General features: G+C 40.3%; 2 protein-coding genes across 2 annotated transcripts; both read right to left on the bottom strand.

Moving 5' to 3' along the window:
• Positions 1-1003: 1003 nt before the first annotated feature.
• Positions 1004-8306, bottom strand: LOC102775789 (prostacyclin synthase-like). Its single transcript, XM_006806711.3, has 10 exons — positions 8228-8306; positions 7550-7673; positions 7108-7283; positions 6473-6616; positions 5993-6120; positions 4771-4952; positions 3059-3215; positions 1843-2024; positions 1311-1462; positions 1004-1178 (listed from the first exon to the last, which is right to left on the bottom strand). The coding sequence occupies exons 1-10, from the start codon at positions 8284-8286 to the stop codon at positions 1028-1030; spliced, it is 1455 nt and encodes a 484-aa protein (XP_006806774.2). The 5' UTR covers positions 8287-8306; the 3' UTR covers positions 1004-1027.
• Positions 8307-9439: 1133 nt separating this feature from the next.
• On the bottom strand, positions 9440-20462 carry thumpd3 (THUMP domain containing 3). The gene is made up of 10 exons (XM_006806710.2): positions 20399-20462; positions 19729-20054; positions 19554-19631; positions 19046-19471; positions 18360-18490; positions 14848-14917; positions 14276-14391; positions 14082-14186; positions 13724-13847; positions 9440-9924 (listed from the first exon to the last, which is right to left on the bottom strand). Exons 2-10 carry the CDS (start codon positions 19972-19974, stop codon positions 9733-9735), a joined length of 1488 nt encoding a protein of 495 aa, XP_006806773.2. The 5' UTR covers positions 19975-20054; positions 20399-20462; the 3' UTR covers positions 9440-9732.
• Between the last annotated feature and the right edge of the window lie 218 nt (positions 20463-20680).

Here is a 20680-nt window from a genome sequence, read left to right as displayed (position 1 = left end):
AGACATGCTGTAAGTACCTCTTCGATCCTTAAGTGCTTCCTAAATATTAAAATACAATATTTGACATTAGGGAAGATTGGCCAGCTACTTAACTCACTCTTGGAGAGGACAATCTGACAGTCTGGGTTTTGTGGCTTGGCCTGATGTATTGCAAAAGTTTCTCATTAATCCTCACACAATGGGCTAACATTTAAAAGACAATTACAGTGAGGTCTGCGGGAGCATTTTCCAGTCTGGATTTAAGACACAGACATCCTCTCTGCTTTTCAGATTAGGCTTTAAACTTTCATTTTTGACAGAGTACATAGTTAGGTTGGATCAGGTGACCTGGAATCACCCTTAGTTATGCTGTAATAGGCATGTGCTGTTGGGGACTTCACCTTTTCTCACTCACTATGTGTTTATAGACCACTCTGCATCATTAGTTATTACTTTTCTCTGGCTCTCTTCCTCCCCTCACCACAAACTGATGTGGCAGATGGCCACGCCTCCATTTGCAATAAGTGATATAACACACAAGATTGTTGTCCTTTGAAGACCTGCACAGTGCTTTACAATCTGTGACCTATCATCTCCTGCCAGTGACTGATCATTGCTTTCCAAACAGCGTATAAATCCAAACTTCACTTCGCAAACAGCAGGCGTGTGTTAGTGTGACAGATGTGTGACTGGCTCTGTTTACAGTACATGCAGTCCCTTCATTACACTCAGTCTCTGCAGCTGACAAAAAAGAGTGCGTACGTTTTTACTGTTTCCTCCCCCTAAATGAAGGCAATTTTCAGTGTCTTATGAGGTTTTTACTGAAAAATAAAATAGTAGGTGTAGAATGGGCATCCAAAACACCCTCTCTAAAGAAGACTGACAGCAGATGATTACAATATTATTTATATTTATTGATAAATAGCAAAGAAAAATGCAAACTTTATTGCATAAATAAGAAAATATAAAATTACAAAAGACATAGAGACACTATAAACAAAGTTTTTGTGTTGAAATGTGCATACAATTGTTGTTTTTGCTCATTTTCCTAGTGAGTATTTCGAGGTTTATATCGGACAGGCAAGTCTCCTTCAGGTTGTAGCATCCCAAATCCATAACGGCTGGTATTTATTTCTGGCATCTGAGCATTTGGGTCACAAAGCTCCAAATCATAGTCAGTCAACACCATGTAAACAAACCTGTCGAGGAAAAACACAGATAAAACACAGAATTAGGGTATTGGAGCAGAAATGTAAAACTCCAGCATGGAACGTTTTGAGGCTCTCAACGACCCTAAAGTTGTAGAGTAAAAATAAATCTAGGGCACTCACTGTCTGATGGTATTGATGGCAAACTGCTTTCCTACACAGCCATTGGTCCCTGCACCCCATGGCATAGTGTAATATTTCAGCCGCTTCCCTCCTTTATAAAAATCCTTCTTCACAGATCCGTCTTCTCTCAGAAAGCGATCGTACTTGTATTTCTGGAAAGGAAACACAGTTTTTGCAAAGCAGCTATTAGATGCAAGTAATATCAGAATAATCACTCAAATGCATTGGCATTTGTCTGACATTTATTTCTTAAGTATGCCCTGCTATGTCCTTCCCACACCCATCGGCTCATTTTCTGTTCCCATGCTCTGCTAATCCCTCGGTGGCCCACAGCTCCGGACTTGACCTCTCGCTGGGTAGCACAAGGTAAGCTTTGTGTAGGAGTTGTTTCCATGTTACATAAACAACCGCAGGTACTAATTACACTTAACTCTGCCTTCAATGAGTCCATAAGATAATTACTGCTATTCCTGTTGGCAGCACAGGGAGATTTTCATGGATTAGAGACTGGAAACAAGACAGGAAGACAAACCTGTGGCTCGTGGTAGATCTCAGGGTCCATTTGAGGGCTGACGTAGGGAAACAAACACACTCTGTCTCCTTTTCTCAGCAGGTACCGTCGGCCATCGGCCATGCAGAGGGTCTTTTCCCGCACTACCTCTCTTGTAATGAATGGGCCGGCGGTGAGTCTCAGTGCTTCTTCCAAGGCACTATCTGAGAGGGGGTTGAAAAAGGCGCTTTCAAATAAAATGTATTATCATTATTATTATTAAAGAAATAGTCAGTATCTGCAGTATTTCTAAACTTTATATGATTTCTTTTGCTACTACCATCTTGCTATTAACAAACTGCAGTCATGCTCTTAAAAAGCACACCATTGTGGTGTGATGGTTAGCAGCATCGCCTCACAGCGTGAAGTTGCTGGGTTCTACTTTCTCTGTTGTTTTCCTCTGCGGGATCTCTCTGGGCATACCAGCTTCCTCCCACAGTCCACAGACATGCATGGCAGGTTAACTAGTGATTCTAAAATGGGCGCAAGTGTGAAATTTTGTCTTTATCTCCGTGTTAGTCTTGCGACAAACTGCTGGTCTGTCCAGGGTGCACCCTGCGTCTCACTGCTGGAATAAGCTCTAGTTGCCCTTGAATTGGATAAGTTAGAGAAAATAGATGGATGGACCTGTTAAAGGGGGTCTATTATTGTGCCATTCATTGGTGTAGTGGTTAACACATGGGCCTAATGCTTAAAGCTCTCAGGCTCAAGACTGGGAGGAGACACAAATCCCTGAGAGGGTCATGTCAGGAAGAGAATCCTGTGTAAATCAAATATGTGGCTCTGTCCACTGTGGTGACTGCTTGTTAATAGTGGGCAGCCACATGAGGCTTTTATTTATTTTCTTTTTCTGTGTGCTGCACAGTGGTACATGCTCATATTAAACATGGCTATAGATTCAAATAATCAAATCTGTGTATGTGCAACTATGTGAGCCAAAAGTTCAGAGGTCAGACTGCTCTAAACACTTTAAGACTGTTTTTTTTTCTACTTTTGGACATATATGATGCCGCCAAGAGCTAATGCCCCCATTATGGTCATCACACAGCAGTCCCATCCACCTGCTGCTCAAACCTTTTGTTTTTGTGGGGACAGCTAGTTTACGTAAAGGGAGGGGGACAGGAACTCAAACATCTTGTTTATGTTCCTGACACTATGATAAACCTACTGTTTACACAGGCTGGAGAAAAGCCCTTACCAAACACCGGGGTGTTCACTTGACTGTCCATGAGGGGAGTCCCTGTGGTGGTTTCCATCTGTGTGTTCTGGCTAAACTCCCTCTTTACTGCCATCAGGGCTTCAGGATTTGTCAACAAGAAGCCCAACAGCCAAAATGCAGCAGGACCAACATTACCCTGGAAACAAACAAAGACTCACATGAGGAGGAGGATGATAAGGTCGCTCACTCTGGCGTTGCATAGTGACAGCGCAGGTGGTTATTTGGTAACGGCAAATAAAAACATCACACGGCAACCTGAGTACTTACACAACCTTCTGTTGAAGTGATAACAAGCCATTATTTTTATTGAAATATAAGTTTCATTAAAACAAAAAATGTAATGAATTTGCACTGCTGGAAAATAATAAAATAAGAATGTCTGGGATGAGAAGAGCCACTCTCTGGATTGTCTCACTATTGGCAGAGGCACAGTGCAGTAATGGTTTACTTAAAAAGGAAAGCCATTGGAAACCTGAGGTCCCCTGCCATCTGCTTGCTTCCAAGGACAGGACACTGAAGCTATTCAGTTTTATAGCAAACGATGGTGCTATTATCTTAGGGGAAAACATAACATAGTGAATAAATTATCACAAAATTGGCTGTTAGTTTATTGGAAATACACTAATAAGACTATTAATGATCACTTTACCAAACATAAGCATCTCTGATGACAGCACTTGTGTATCCTTTAAAAAGATTTGTCGCCAGGACACAGCTGGCCCATGTATCACAGTCCTAAGTGTGGAAGAGCTTTCCCAGACACAAATATTTTCTTTATATTTAAAGTCATTGCTGTGACTTTGTGCTGAACATTGGGTGGAGGGGGGGGGGGGGGATGGGGGGGTATTATAGGAATAGGTAATTACTGAAGTTAGTAAAGAAAATCAACAGCTTATTTATGCAATATAATTCAATTTTACGGGGGGTATATTGGTTTGGTCTGATTAATGGACCCCCCCCCCCCCAACCTGCCATCAAATGTGTTTGATTTTTCTTTTTTGAGTCATTAGAAAATGTGTTCATGAGTGTTATGAATCAAACAGAAACAAAACAGGTTGACATAAAACAACAAATGGCTTATTGTATAGGCCAAAACACATATATGGTAAATCTTTCATGAAATAAACTCTCCGGCGGGGCTGTGAGCAAGACTCTGAGTCAAAGTCCAGCTTCAAGGTGTTAAGATCAGCTCACTAGCCCAGCTTTACTTTTTGTTTTACAAATATGAAAATTTATTTTTTTTTATATGTACACGCTACTTGATAACAAACACATGCACTAATTATTTTCATACTGACTCTTGAATAAAACTAACCTCAGCAGTTAATCAGTCATATCTAATACTGCGACAGCACTGAAAAGTGCACTGAGCTTCTGTACCATTATCTGTCTCATAGTGCTTAATCCTTGTAATCTGTAGTGAACAGCACCCTCATGTGCCAAAGAAGAGTACTGCGTTTCTATTTCAGTCCCGCCTAAATAAAGTTTTTTTGGACACAAAAGACACAATGGGTGGATGACTGGTTGTGTAAAGCGCTATGGGGTCCTTAGGGACTAGTAAAGCGCTATACAAATACAGGCCATTTACCAGGCCATTTACAATTAATTAATTTTTAGTGAGCTCTAGTGTAATCACCAAAAAAGCCCTCGTTTGTACAAACAGGTCAACATTTCTTGGTTGTCTCACTCACCTGTGTGGCCCAGAGTTGCATCAGTATAGCCCTGTTCTGCATCTCCGCATCGGTTCCATCTTCCTGCAGAAACTGCCTGTAGGCATGCAGCCAAGGGCTGGACCCCGAATCGTCAGTCAGACCTGCTGGAGCCAGAAGCTCCCAGAGTTTGTTTTGAACACTCTGAGCTGTCTTCTTCTCCTCTGTTACACACACATAAACATCATTAAGTGAGTGAATGAACCACGGATGTTACCAAATATAAACAGACGAGGTCACAGTAAATGTCACTGGGCAAGATGCCAGACAAAAATATGCCATTGTATACACGCACAAAAGTACGCACTAATATTTTAACTGGCTGTCTCTGCTATTTTTGTAATGGGTGGAACGGATGGAATTGTACACAATAACGAGGGCCAAGTCCTGAGGCGACAGGCTCTGTGTTGTGATAATGAAGTAAGTTATCAGCGGAGTGATGACGATGACGAAGTCTTTAGAAACACAAACTCCTAGACACTATGTAAGCACGTGAGTAAGCAATCCCCACCATGGCAACCAGAAAACAAATCTATGGGAGCAGTCAGTGGTGATGTCAAACCACATTAACCGAGACATGATGTAAACAGTGACATCAAGTAACACTCTCATCTGACTCATGACTTCATGCTTCTTTTAGTGTTCATTTAGTAAAAGTTAACCACAAAACTCAACCCAAAACTAAATTTACATATATTTTTTTTCTCCAGACAGTAATGTTATTTATCCATCTGGAAGATTCTCATCCAAGTTTCATTTTGAGATGTGCACCTTCTCTTGAATATAATGGAACTAAATAGCACTCATCTTGTGGTGCCCAATATGCCATAAAGGTTTATTTAAAAATCTCACAATCATGACTCAATTACTCCAAAGCAAAATCCACAAACCTTGGTGCAAGCAGTCACATGCAGGAGCTATGTTTACAGAACTACAGCCTGTGGAAGGAAGCATACGTCTACCTGTGACATATTTACAGCTTCCCTCTTGACTGAGCTGTAATGATAGGACCATTATTTTGCTCGTGGGTGTAGCTCAGTAAACAGTAAATAGTTCCTAGTTGAAACTGATTACAACAAAGTTTGTAATTTTTTTTTTTGAGTGGCAAGATTTCTGCAGTGTCATGTATGCTTATGGGAAGGCTGGCACCTCTACAGCCAATCAACCAAAAGTGCTCCTTTGATTTTGAAGTTCATCTCTTTACCTTGCCTGAGAGTGCCCCTTGCCATTTTGACAAGAAGACCATCAAACTTCTTGTACTCCTCGTAGACACTCGAAGGGTCTATGGGGTTGTTGTTCTGTTCTCCTCCGAACAGCGTCAGGTACCCCGCCCTGCACGGAAAGATGAAACACAAAACCTGTGAGTGTGTGGGCGATGAGAAGATAACCAGCACATGACACAATTTTAAATGGTACTTTTCCATTTAGTCCCCATGACACAGTAAAGATCCCCATAGCTTTCATTTTTAAAACAACCTTTGACTCACATCAGCCAAAAATGTTCAACCGGAAAAGTGACCCACAAACATTTTTATGACACAGCGTGGTCTTCCTACATTTTTGTTGCTGGGTTTACAAACAGATGAGCACAGGATGGATCGGTGTGTAAACTGTTTGGTCGGAAGCTTTTGACATAGTTAACAGCATTAGTGCGCGTGTGTGGGTGGATGAGGCTTTTTCCTACCTAAATAACAAGCTGTAAGAGAAATTAAATAGTCCCTCCTCTTTCCAGTCTTTCTGGTTCTGGATCGTCTTTGCTTTCATCAAGGCTTGCAGGTTCCTGCTCATGGCGCTGTTAAGAGTGGCCAAGTTCCTTCCCACAAAGTGCCTGTAGACATAAACCATTAAAGAAAAGGTTAAACGCCATTCTGCTGAGGGTTAGTCTTGCAAATCAGCTGACAATAATTGATTGTTAAAAACATTGTTGTAGCAAACATTATTTTAAAATGAAAACAAAAATTGATTGAGCTAATTAATAAAGGCAGGGTGATTAGAAAAATGGATGACGCAATCTGAAGAAGCACAGTGCCCAAAAATTCACCTATGACGCTGAAAGATTTTCTCCACCCTTCAATGAAAAAAAATGTGCATGCCGGTTAGTTCTGCACAATAACAAACTAAGGCCTAAAATAGATTTCCAAATATGTGCTGCTGTTCTACAGGAATATCCTCAGTGTTAGTACTTTAACCAGTCTTTATCTCTGTGTTAGTTAGTTAAAACCTTAACCAGTGAATTTCCAAGAAGATTCTCACTTCCCAAATAACATAAAAATGAAATTGAAAATTTAAAGAAAGTGTTTTTTGCTATTGCTTCAGTACCTTTTCATGATTTCTTTCGATTTAGCCTGCTGGCTATACGGGAGGCGCAGTCTGAAGATCCTCTCCATCAGCACCTGCGCGTAACGTGTGAAGTCCAGGGAATCGGAGTCACCCAGGACTGTGTCGTAGGAGTGTGGATCCAGGAGCATCGTCACATAGCGGCCAGCCACTCGCACCTGCAGAGCCAAAAGCGGACACTGAGTAAATGCTCTTAAAACATCTGTATATGCTTTAGAAAATGCACTGAACAGATGGCAGTGCTCCTTAAGTGCTCTGAATGACACCAACGTAAAAAGATCCCGCTACATGGAAAATTACTTAAAAGTATATTTAAAACAAACAAACAAAACTATGAAATTTTCGTTTTATATCAGGATAACTTAAAATCACAGTTCCTTATGCATCTAAACTTGAATATGTAAATGCATATAATATAACTCACAGTGAAAACGTCACCATGCTTCATCTTCATGCGATTTATGAACTTGGATGCATCTTTTCCAAATTCAAGTGCATGACCTAACCACGGGATTGCTCCTTTGTCTAAAGGTGGTTCCCCCTTGGATCTAAAGGAAATAAAATAAAAGAAATTGTGCATTCAATCTAATGATTACAAAAGCATGTTGCAACAGTTATATGTGATTCATTTCCTCCTCACAGCAACGTGAGCTGGAATCTTTTTTATTATTATCATTTTCTTTTTTATTTAGTCTTCCACATTCGTTTGAATTTGTAGCGAAAACTGATCTTTAGCTCATGAATGTAGCCTACTATGGAGGGAAAGAGCACAAATAGCATTAACTGGAATTAGCTGAAAAGTTGCAATTACATCATAGATTTTGTCGCTCGTAATTCACCAAAGCAAAACAAAAGCCCGTGAGGTGTGACGCTCAGAGTTGTTTAAGCACACAGCTTAACAGCATTCTTCAAACCGGAGCAGGGAAAAGCCCCACTAAACTGGAACAGATTCGCTCCTGGTCAGTCCCCAATAATTCAAGCCGGGTTTTATTAACACTTCACGAGGATTGCGCGTTAAAATTCAGATATTAAAGAAAACACGACTTCACAACAGCACGTCATTCATTTATAAACAACACATGTGGATGAATGAGTTACATACCTCCATCTGTTTGTTAGAATAAAAATGAGTAGGACGAGCAGGAGGATGGTCCAGATCATCTCGCGTTGTTACGTCTGCGCTCGCTCGGAGTGTCACTGGAGCACCCTGAGACCTCACACTGCATTTATACCAACCCGTTGCTCAACCCCAGTCATAACAGTGTCATTGTTGACTCCCATGTCATTATCCGCTGTATATTTGATGGCGTCATCACATCAAAAAGAAAAAAAAGTCTCTTGTCTAAACTGTGACCCAGTGACACGAGGGACTCGAACGTCATTCGTCATATTTGCGTTAGGACCAGGTTTTGCTCTCAGACACTCCCAAAGAATAATAAGAAAGACACAAAAGTAAGGTGACCCTAAAAGCCTGAACAAGCTTTGTTTCTTATTCACTTATGGAAAGAAAAATGTAAGAGGTGTGGGAAGATGGAAAAAGTGATAAGCAGTGCTTCATATCAGGTGCCAAAACCGGTTTGGTCCACATGAAATTTAACACTGAAAGTGACGTTTCCATTAAGGTTCGCTTCTTCTTTTTTTTAAATTAAGGTTCACATAAGAACTGAAAACATTTTTCTTGGTTTGTTTTTCCTCCTCGGGAATATCCCTTGAGTGTGTGTAGTTCCTGCTGCTTGGAGTCTTACACACTTCTTTGGAGGTTAACAGAAATCTGCCAGCAAGAACCAGACTGTAGCTGAATGCTGTAACTCTCCTAGAGTCACTCACGCATGCAGTTGTTTTCTTTAAGTAATGTTTCATCATGTCTCTTCTTGTGTTGTGCTCAGGTCAGCACGTTGACTGTGAAAGATAAAGAAAGGAAGGTGAACGCCTCAATCATGAGTGCTTGAAGCAGTGTTACCCCTCTCCCCCTTACTAGGTGCACTTACCATAACAACTTGAAAACCCTAGGTGACTTCCTTTTACAGTTAATGCATTCAAAACATTTCCAGAAAATGTGACCTGACTTTGACCTTGAGGTCAAGGTCACTGAGATTCAAACGCATAAGATATACTTAAGGTATCAATTAACAAATCCTGTCGCCTTGTTCCCAAATTCACAAACTTAGGTTTCCACAACACCCACCTCATCGGTGAAGTGACAGCAATCAGCCTTTTACAGCTGAGCGGTAAAAAACATTTTCCTGTCCTGTGTTTGGGATAAGAGTGGACTGAGACAACTGCTGCAAATGGTGTGAAGAATGACTAAATCAAGTGACAATAGGAGTGAGCCTTTATTAGTGGACACATTTAATTTGAGGGGTACAGCCTCAACCTTCAGCAGGATTCTGAACAGTAATATGACAGGTGAACAACCTTTAGGAAAACAGTGTAAAAACCATCAAACCTGCAGATCACGACAGTTTCTTGGTGAATTACAAAGTAAATTGCTTGGCATGCTTGATCGGAGAACTTGTTTAAAAAAAAATGTATTCAATTGCTAAATATAAATAAAATCATTTTAACCTGGGCTCAATTTAAATTCACAACTGAAATGCTGGGTGTAACTTAGGAGAGCTCCTTGTCTTCCTTTTCATCCCCCTGCGTGTTAGACATTCCTCGTGACTCATGGACATCCTCAGGAGTTTGGCCAAACACCGCCCCGGTCCGCTTGAGGAGGTAAACGCCAGCATGTAAACCCCCGACATTGACCCAAACAGTGTGCAGCTTCCTCCACAGCCCTCCCATCCTCGATATAGCCTGGAGACAACATAAATCCCATGAAGGCAAACTAACAAATTAGACATTTGTTTTATGTAAATTATAGACAAACTGTGAATGAAAGTGGGGTTTTTTTATCGTGATGGAGCAAAGTTAAACCCACATTACTTAAACATCTGAGGGATTATTTAGACATCATTTCAAGACAAATTCAACTGAAAAAATCATTCATTAAGTAGAACAACCATAAAGACTTTTTTTAAACTTGAAGAGCAGCGTAAACATATAAAACATGAGCCTTTTTTTTTTTTTTAAAACAGCTAAAGGATAGCAGTGGTGAAACAAACAAGCAGAACTGGCTTTTTCCAGTTTGGTGGCATTAATCATTTATGATTGAGTAAAGCTGGGAATTTACCACACACTATTTTATTCACTGCGTTAGAAAGGTTAATTCCTGTTACCCTTCAAACCTTTTTAGGTTAAAAAAAAAAGTTCACTGCAGTACTGCTCGGTTTGAAAATGTGATATTTTAGGAGAGAAGGAGGATTTTTTAAAACTACACTGTACAACTAACAACAATCTATTGTTACATACAATGTTGATTTGTTAACACAATACATAAACATTGCAAAATCATCTGTTTTAACTCAACCCTACAATGTAAATCCGACACCTTCTCCCTGCTGCATTCAAACTTTTTCAGGGCATGTCAGCAGTGCAGGAAGCGAGAACCAGTTCCCAGTAATTTAGTTCCTTGGAATTTTAAGTCTGACTGCCTATTCATCCTGGTCATGTGCCGGAGGAGGAAAATATTGGTGGATATGGATACAGTATGGATATGGATATTACTTTTTTATCTTAAAAGGTCGACAGCATTTTAGGTAAAACGACATCTGCATTGTGCTGCAAACTTTGGCTCTTTGTGAGCACGCAGACGCTAAGCTAGCCAAGAATCAGAGTGATGTTAAAGATGAGTGAATGCTGACCCCAGCCCAGCAGCCAGACCCTAAAGTTCATGAAAAGTAGTGATGAGCAGTCAGGCTGAAGCCTTCATTTCTACTTGTTCACGTTTCTAAAGTAAAATTCCCGTGGCGATCGCTTTGAAGATTTGTGTTGGTGTGTGGGACTCAGGTTTATACTGTTAAATGGTAATTATGAGACGATGCGTTTCAGGTCATTTTACAAAGAAAAGTGAAAATAATATAATGAGTAGTATTACTAACTCCTCTCCCTTGGGAATAATTAAGTACCGTACTGCATTACTTTTAAGGAAAGTGTTGCGTATAATATTTGAAATAATTACTTATTTGACAGGGCGATTGTGGCTCAAGAGTCGGCAGTTCGTCTTGTAATCAGAAGGTTGCCAGATCGAGCCCCGGCTCCAACAGTCTCGGTTGTTGTGTCCTTGGGCAACACCACCTACTGGTGGTGGTCAGAGGGCCCGGTGGCGTCAGTGTCCGGCAGCCTCGCCTCTGTCAGTGCGCCCCAGGGCAGCTGTGGCTACAATGTAGCTTGCCATCACCAGTGTGTGAATGTGTGAATGGGTGAATGACTGAATGTAGTGTAAAGCGCTTTGGGGTCCTTAGGGACTGAGTAAAGCGTTATACAAATACAGGCCATTTACCATTTAACGACCCCAACGCTGATCACAGAAAAGAGGGGAAACATGAACAAACATCTGACCCACAGCATGCAATTAATTTGCACAAATGTAACGTCTTTGATAAGCTGCTTAGTGATGGTGGAGCCAATGAGAAATGAATAGGAATCAGTGAGAGAATCCATATAGAGTGATATCGACAAGTGAAGCAGAAGCGCTAAATTCTTATCAATTCCCATCCCTGAGTGTGGGTCTATAATAATGATCAGTCAGTCCACCACTTTAGCTTTAGACTAAAATATTTTAGCTGCTGATTCGATTGCAGGTTTTCCACAGACACACATTGTTCATATTGATTTCAGTGACTGTAGTATTGGTATTACTTTTTTTTTTATCCCAACTAAATTAGAATTTGTTTACAGAAAACACAAGTGCATGCTCTGTTGGGCTCTCTCTCTCTCTCTCTCTCTCACACACACACACACACACACACACACACACACACACACACACACACACACACACACACACACACACACACAGATAACAGTGTTGCTAAACAAAGTCTCATAACAGCTGAAATCTGTCATCACATTTTAATCTTTTTTTTCTTTTACACATTCCAAGCAGTACGACTTGCACACTATGGGCTCGTGATCAGGCTCATGACTACTGAGGAGGCGGAGTCAAAAGGAAACCTAACGACAATAATGAATCATAACATTTTGGCTTTGACGTGTTGAGTGTATAAGAAAAAATGGTGAGGATGCACCCCTAGGGCAACATAGTGAAGCAAGAACGTGTTAAAATGCCATTAACCTTCACCCACTGTGATAGTTCAGTTAAAAAAAATCCATCAGCCAACAAATTAGGCCACGATCACTGCACTGCATCCCCATCAGGGACATTACGCCCTTCCACACAGAGCAAATACCTGGTACTGAGCATATTGCCTGACTGTCCTTGTAGCCACATTTAGCAAGTTTTAACTCCTTTTTAACTTGTTCCTGTAATTCCTCCTATTGATCTACATCCCACTGATTAAAGAAGATATTTGGGATAATTTCTGACAGCTTTGGAGACTCGTGATTTATAATTGGGACAAATGTAAAGTGATATGAGTTCATGCAGATCAGAGATATTATTAAAGAAGTAAAAGTCAATGTAACTGAAGCAGTCCTGGAGAAACTGAACATACTTCTCCAACCAGACTGGGCTCAAAATCTCTTCCGCACAGAGTTTTACTATGAAATAAAAATAACACGTTTCATCACTGGACATACTAAAATACACATGTAACTTTGTGGTTTCAGTGTGGGCTGTGGCCTCAGGTTTGAACATACTTTCTCATACACTGTTTAATGTGTTAAGGTTTTGGGGATTCTTTCCTGTTGATGACGTTTTTGGTACAATATTTATCCTCTTATTTTTACAAACTCAGAATATAATGTGGCCTTCTCTTTACCAGAAATATCAAGTACTGTCTTACTTGCAGAAATCTGACAGCAAGTAATACAATAAGATTAAAAGAGGCTCTGGTTAGTTTGTGAGGCTTGCGCAACTAGCTGGGAACTTCAAAACAGCATAAATTTTAAAACTGCACCATGGCGACAACTTTTACAAACATTTACAAACATCCCACGTATTGGCTAAACCTCGACACACCTCCATCTCAAACTCACTGCAAAACAATAAATAATAAATGGGTGTAGATGCAACGCAGGACAACCTTCCTCAGGTGGAGCATGTGACTTATGTGTATTGTTCTACAGTACTATGAACGCATGCCTGCCCGCCGTCAGAGACAAAGCATCAGAGGTTGCTCAGGGTGCAACTGATCCTGAGCTACATTCAGCAAATAGGTACAACAGTGATTTGTTAAGCTGGTGTGTCTACCACTTCTGTGTCGGGGTGATTCACACAAATTACTGTACCATGAAAAAATAAAAGCCTAGTTAGCAGGAACATCACAAAATGCAAATTAAAGACATTCTGAATGACTTTTTTCCAAATAAATTCAGCAGGTTAAGGCAAGAAACCAAGGTCTGGATCAAGATTTAAGGAAATATGATGCAATAACATCATCTGACATGAATTATTGGAAAGTTCAAAGCAAGATAAAACTTGTGGCACTGTGGATTTTTTTGGTCTTTCTCCTGTACTGATTTCAACTTCCTTGGAAACTTTCATGAGAATATATACCCAAATATGTGTTATCTGCAACATTAACATGGCTACCTTGGCAAAGCACTTCTTGTCCTGGGTTAAGAGGACAGCCTTTCCCGAACCTGGTCTGCACACACGAGCCATTTCCCTGAGACATAAGGGGTACAGGTCCCAGTTCTTCTTCTTGGAGCCCATCCTTTGAGAAAACAGAAAAAAAACCACCATCACATAGCTACTTTACTGCTTTGCTTTAAAGTGGGTTTAATGCCTCATCTTCCATGTGCATTTTTGTTATACTGTGATCTAAATTTCTGACTTCAATCTACTTCTAAGTGTTCAACAGCAAAAAAAAAACCCCCCACACATACACTTATAGCATTCAGAATCTACATACAGGAAACAAATCTTCTAGTGTTGATGGTTATGGTACCTCTTGCCAAATGGCATATCAGTGATGATAATATCAACAGAGCTGGTCCTTATTGGTAAGCTGCACAGATCCCACTGCACTGTGTCAATAGGCAATCCAGATATTCTGTTTGAAGCCAGAGAGATTACATCATTATGGGGATCATCAACCACATGTACTGCGTTCAGTCTCATTCTCTGTGTGTTCACTCTCACCTGCCCTTGTCGGCCCTGCGTTTCTGGATGTGACATATATTGTTGACTGTGCGGTTAACTGCCATGTCATTGTTGTCGCCAGCAATGTAGAATGAACTGCTGAATTCAATGGCACCCTGAAGAGAAGAAAAGCAATACACAATTAGTGGCCTGTGGTTTATTGTTATTTGGATCTTGAGGCTATCGCTGGATAATTCTGCCTTCCGCAGAGTCTCCGGAAGACATATTTGTTAATCTCCACCTTTAGCAGTATCCAGGTTGTGTGATCAATATCGCAGTAATAGCAAGGTTGCAGAATGTGGTGCTTGGATGGCAATATACAAGAGATAAGTTACAGACTGCTGCAGGCTCAAATCACTCGACTCAGAAAACAAAAACAATATTTGAAGTGTGCAATCTATAGTTTCTTAATCAAGCCAATTCTTTTATGGGTACCCACGAGAATTGATCTAACTGTGTGGAAGCACTGACTTGTACACTTTTCACTGTGTAGTGCAAAATTATCTACACTTTCTTATAAAAACTGATGTAGTTTAAGGTCATTATCAGGGTCACGATAAGCTGTGTCTCACCTCCAGTGGTATAGCTCCAGTCCCACACATAGGGTCAAGTATTACATCGGATGCCTGAGGTTTACACAGCCTGTCAACAGACAAGGAAACGAACACCGTACTTCATAAGCATTTCATCTTATATCACATTTACCTCTCATATGCTTCTTTGTAACAATATTACACGCTTCCGTTGCTCCAACTCAGCAGTCAGACATAAAGTCAGCACATACAACTACTCATTTAACTCCTTCCATCAGCCTGCTGCTACAGGGTCCCTGCATCCAGGACCCAAACGGCCAAGAAATCATTCATCTTAACTGCTATTAATATGATTAACAGCTCATAATGGAATTTTATAAATTTTTCTTTTCAAACCGATGTTTTAATCTTGCTGTGTGCTGTCTTATTTGTTTTATTTTTATACACTGGAAGACAAGCTTAAGAAAAATTTCCACTGCTTTAGATTGCAGCTGCAATAGACAATGTTTTCTGATTCTGTGGGACAACCTGACAGAAATTATTTTGTACAGTTGAAATGTGATGTGTTATAAAGGTTTTATACACACTGTCAAGATACTTTCCAAAGGGACCGAGAGCAATGATGGATAAATATTTAAAGAAATCGTTCAGTGTTCATGTAATCCCACCTTCAAAACAACTAATCTAACCCTACATTCCTTTGCTTTTCAGATTTTCACCTTTTCCCAAATTAGGAAGGAATTCCTGTGAATTTCACGTGCTAATGTGCTTTTATGGTGGTAATGTGGGATTACAACACAGGGATAAGAACAAACAAGCTCTTGTTATAACATACCACTGTGCCATTTGCAGATTATTTTGCTTTGCCCGACTTCCTATTTTATGTATACAGTGGTTATTAATTCTTCCCCCCGCCCTATCCACTTCAGGGTCACGGTTGGGCCGGAGCCCATCAAAGCTGTCACGGAGTGAGAGGGGATGTACACCCTATACAGGCTACCACAGGGCTCACACAGAGAGAAAGACTCCACATGGAGGATGGTAGCCGGTGGTTTCAAAACCAGGACTATCTTGCTGTGAGGCGATGATGGCAACCACCATCAATAACTTAACCTTACAACAGAAATTAAAATGTGCATAATTTTATGTGTGAAAGCAGCCACCAGACCACAAGTTTTTCCCAACTTGAAGTGTAAATGTTCACAGTTTGAAATTCATTTATCCAAATATTATGTTATGTGTGAATGCTTTATTTAACTGGTAATAGAAGAGTCACCAACATGCTGATGACGCCCAAACCACACAATTGTAAATGTATGCAAAGAGAAGTCCAAATATTCAAGTGAATATCACCGTCTCTGTTTCAGAGGCTTAAGAATTTAGAATCTATTGTCTCTCATTCTTATCTTTATGGAAAATGTGAGTTAGAAGGACAGTTCATTGTGTTTTGTTACAGCTTCAAATAAAGGCTGACGTATGACTAGGAGACACAGAGGAATTCCTGTTAGTATAATAGAGTATGGTTGGACATGCCTGCATTTCAACAGGGTGCCAAGAATGACTGCCTCACCACCCACCTGTCGGAATCTTTCACTAACCTGATTAGTATCAACACAACAATCATCACTTTTTAATAGAAAGATTTTGGAGCCTCGGTCATATCTATGAAAGTGGAATCGGACACTATGCCAAACAGTGAACGTGCACCACTGTTTACTACACATCTGCAAAATAAAGAAATTAAAAGGCTGCAGGCAAACATTTTTCCCATCTCTCAGTTTTGACGTAATTGAAATAAATAGAAAAATTATGATAATAGAAATAATAATAAGGAACGTGAATAAATAAGCAAGCAAAATAAAAACATGAACAACAGACAGCATGTATACAGCTCGTCTTGGAAGAGCAGGTGTGCTTGGCACAACAGAGCATTCAGATCATAATTCTGGTTGCCTGACAGGTTAACAACAACAAAACGAACAAAGTCTATCCGTGAAGCTGGATTTAAAAAACAAGAGTTTAAAAGTTAAAGTTTTTAGACAATGTGCAGTGCCATCTTGTGCCAGTACAGAACTTGACATCACTAGGGTCATTGGTTGGTTGGTCAGCTGCTGCCAACAGACCTACATTAGTTTATGTTAGCTAACTAGTGACAGAACTGATAATTAACTGGAAAACAATGAGACAAAAAAAGGATATTCTGTCAACGTTCACTCTGTCTCTTTAGCAATAAATGGTTCTTCCAGAGAATCTGCTGCGCTCTGTAAGATGCGATCAGACTGATTATATGCAATAAATCAGTCACATCCAAACAGTTTACTACAGATACATGAGCATCTCACCACCTCAGCTCAGGTAGAGGTAGAGCAGGTCATCTACTAATCCGAAGGTTTGTGGTTCGATTCCTGGCTGCTACAGTGTACATGCCACATATCTTTGGGCAAGATACTCAACCCCAATTTGCTCCATCAGAGCGATCATCACAGTGTGAATGTTACACAAAAAGCACTTATGAAAGAAAAAGTAAATCAAGTACTTGATCAGGTGAATGAGGCACGTTGCACAAAAGCACTTTGAGTTCTCAGTCCATTTGCCAACCCAAACATAACTAGGTTTGTTATCAGCATCTTGGCAGGAAAACAGGTTAATGTGGATTAATTTTTTTTTTAGAAATTCTTATCTCACACTATTGTCACTGTCATCATACTAGAAGTAAGAAAAGGTGAAGTCCAACTCTATGTGAAGGAGACTTCTATAGACATGCTAATAGATATCAGGATTCCTAATCATGCTTCAATAAGAAGCTTAGTTATGTCTGGGGTGTGATGCAGATGTAGTAGCTGCTTATGTTCTAAGCTGTTTGGGAGTGCCTGGGAAAAGAAAGACTATTTTATTACATAAAATGGTGCTGATCACATCTTGTGGACATCGAACACTGTTGGACTCCAACTTGTTGGTCCGGTGAACCACCAGTGCAACTCACTGAAATGGGCTTTTCTCTACACACCCGAACATTATGGCTGACAGGTGGATTTTCATTTGACCTAGTAGAGCCTTTTACTGCTAAGACAGAGTAAAAGTGGACAGAAGATCCTTGTTTTATAACGTAAAACTCACTGTTGCAGCCAGGGGCAGGACAAAACTGACCCCCTTAAACTGCTTTTTAGTTTTAGTGTCCTTATGAGTTTCCACTGAGTTGTCAGTTCTGTCAAAAGTTAGCGAACATAAACTAACGAAAGCTTATTAGCAGCAAACAAACAACCAACAAACCCAGTGACATCATGTTCTGTCCTGGCACAAGACGGTGCTTAACATGCTCCAAAAATCTTTTAAACATTTATGTATTAAGTCCAGCTTCACAGACAGAGTTAAAACTATGAGGTTTTTTTTAAGAGTAGGCCATCATGATGTAAATTAACCTTTGTACATGTAGTGGTTCATCTCCACTTTAAGCAAGTTTGACAAGAAAACATTATGTGACATGAATTATTGGAAATCACATCCCATCAACTCTTGGACTCAAACAGTGCAATCGTTGTTAGAAGACTTACCTCAGCATGCCGTAGCACAAAGTGGACCGCAGGGTAGTGGGTCCAAAGTGACTGATGTTTCTCCTATGAAGGCTCTCTTCAGTTAGTGCAATACCAATCACCATCTCCTCATTGTGTATGTTGAGTAAGACCTATAGGAGAGAAAGATTACTGATGTGTCCTGGAGCACTTTTATGTTATATTATATCATTGTGAGTGTGCTGAAATTATTTAACGGATTAAAATAAATTAATTGCAGAGTACTGTAACTGACATGTTTTACTTTGTCATATGGACTAAATTAAGAGAAACAGATCTGCAGGTCGTTAAAAACTGAAATTAACAGTTAGAAGAAAGTTTGATATCCTTAAACTTAAGCAAATAAATAAAAGCAAACTAAAAAGCTGGCAAGAAGTGGTGGAGAGTGTAATAAAGTAGTGGATTAATAGATGTTTGGGGGGGGGGGGGGGGGGGTTAAACAGTGATTTGCAAAATGTACACATCATCTCTAATATATCTCTATCTCTAATATCTTTAAGGTGCTAAACCATTTTTCTCATCTTGTCTCATGATGTAAACACTTTACCTTAATGGAAAGTGTTAATTACTTTGTTACTCCCTAATATTCCTCGCAAGCTTCACTCTTTTTTGTGTGATATAATGTTATGGTGTTTACTTTGCATCTATCAATGCTGAAGCGTGCCTACCTCTATGTCAAACTTTGTCATGTCTGCTTTCCACTGGAAGAATTCTTGCACAGCTCCCCCAAAGTCTCGAGCTGCCTCATTAGAGGAAAAGCTGTGTTTGTCACCGGCCCTGTTACATGTCACGCGAAACTTTATGACTCTGGCCTCAGGCGCTGCCTCTTGCGAGTCCTGTTCGCAGGGCTCAGCGTTAGCTGCGCTATCCGCCTCCAAATTGCTTTCAGCAGCAGACACCACCTGATGTAGCTGCTGCTCAGTGTCAGCAGCAGCTACATCAGCTGTGTTCCTGTTGGGTTTCACTTTGGTGGTGTTGCCTCCTTTTCGGTGGCCTTTCTTCTTTTTAAGTGTTCCATTTAGTTTCCAAACCTCAAGGGCATTAGTCCAGGGGAGTTTGGAGGCGAGCTGCTGCAGCTCCATCAATGTCTCCTCCTGTAGAAGCCAGTGTGTTTGTTATCCTGACAATGACATGCACCTAACATCAGCACCAAGAATAAAGACGGGCCTGGTTTACCTTGGATTGTTTAAACCGGTAATGATCATATTCCTCAACGACAACAAACAGGTTGTCTACAGACCTCAGAAGATGAACCTACAGCAGGGAACGTCAAGTTAATCAGACACAATGATTTTAGATTGGTAAGCTTGAAAAAAGCAGACATAAAAACCCAACATGGCAACATTTTTACCTGGAAAAGCTTGTCAGTAGTTATAGGAAAGTATATGCGACCGCGATCTTTGCTAATTCGTGCCTCCACCCCAATTTTCTCCTTGACCTCCTCTGCAGCAGTGTGTTCAAAACCTGTGGGCACAGTCGCCCCGATGGTCACAGTAATTACGTCTCCACTTTTGGCATCCGTCTCTGAGGAAAAAGAGGTGCATGGTCCCACAGAGTTGGGGCCCTGCTCTGAAGGTCCATCTTCTTCGCAGGACATATTTTAATATGAGGCCCAATCTTCAATAGACACGGATATACTTGTGTCTGTGACAATCAATATCAAGCACTGCAGCTCACCTGGAGGGAGAAATATGTGACGAAGCATTATACTATTTAAACGTCTTTAAAATAGTTAGTGGCATTAAATTAGCATGAATGTCTGTGTGTCTAACTACTGTAAGCAAAGACCTTTATTGTTACTTCTCGGGAAATAACGCTTTCAGTTAGCTGGCTAACGCTAGCTTTAAATGACTAAAAGTTGGTTTCGCGTGCAAAGCCACGAAGCGTTAGCCGCTGACACGGCTTTTATATTGAACTGCTAACCCATATAAATATGTATTTATGCATCAGGCCCACCGTCTGAACACAAAAACCTTTTAACACTAAGTTGTATTATGTTTGCTAAATGTATTAAGACCAACCTGTCACACACGAGGTAACAACATGCTGCTTCCGCTCGACAACAGCAACAGCTTCACTTTTTTCCGGTCTACATTCTTCAAAATAAAAGCATATCTTGCGCTATTAGTCCTGGGTTGAATCTCAGAAACCCCACAATGGGTTAAGAATGAAGTAAAAAAAAAAAAAAAAAAAAAAGAAAGAAAAAAGAATGAAGTCACTTCAAGTAAGCAACACATTTCTTTTTTTTCGAAATTAACATTTAGATACATACAAAAAGTGAACAAAAAATGATGTGCAACTTG

Source organism: Neolamprologus brichardi, chromosome 5 (genome assembly GCF_056152115.1).
Source record: "Neolamprologus brichardi isolate AB-2024 chromosome 5, ASM5615211v1, whole genome shotgun sequence".
Taxonomy (NCBI): Eukaryota; Metazoa; Chordata; class Actinopteri; order Cichliformes; family Cichlidae; genus Neolamprologus; species Neolamprologus brichardi.
The sequence above is the reverse complement of the archived record's forward strand: the minus strand, read 5'-3'. Positions and strand labels throughout refer to the sequence as shown.

Bases quoted from the DNA above. Each gene is read 5' to 3' on its own strand.
- LOC102775789 (XM_006806711.3), bottom strand. From the start codon at position 8,286: ATGATCTGGACCATCCTCCTGCTCGTCCTACTCATTTTTATTCTAACA. The intron at 7,284-7,549 runs GTGAGTTATATT...TTGGCTCTGCAG, and splicing joins AGCATGGTGACGTTTTCACT to GTGCGAGTGGCTGGCCGCTA. The intron at 1,463-1,842 runs GTTTGTCTTCCT...TTTCCTTTCCAG, and splicing joins AGATCTACCACGAGCCACAG to AAATACAAGTACGATCGCTT.
- thumpd3 (XM_006806710.2), bottom strand. From the start codon at position 19,974: ATGTCCTGCGAAGAAGATGGACCTTCAGAGCAGGGCCCCAACTCTGTG. The intron at 14,392-14,847 runs GTGAGACACAGC...TCTTCTCTTCAG, and splicing joins CTGGAGCTATACCACTGGAG to GGTGCCATTGAATTCAGCAG. The intron at 9,925-13,723 runs GTAGCCATGTTA...TGTTGTCTCCAG, and splicing joins ACAAGAAGTGCTTTGCCAAG to GCTATATCGAGGATGGGAGG.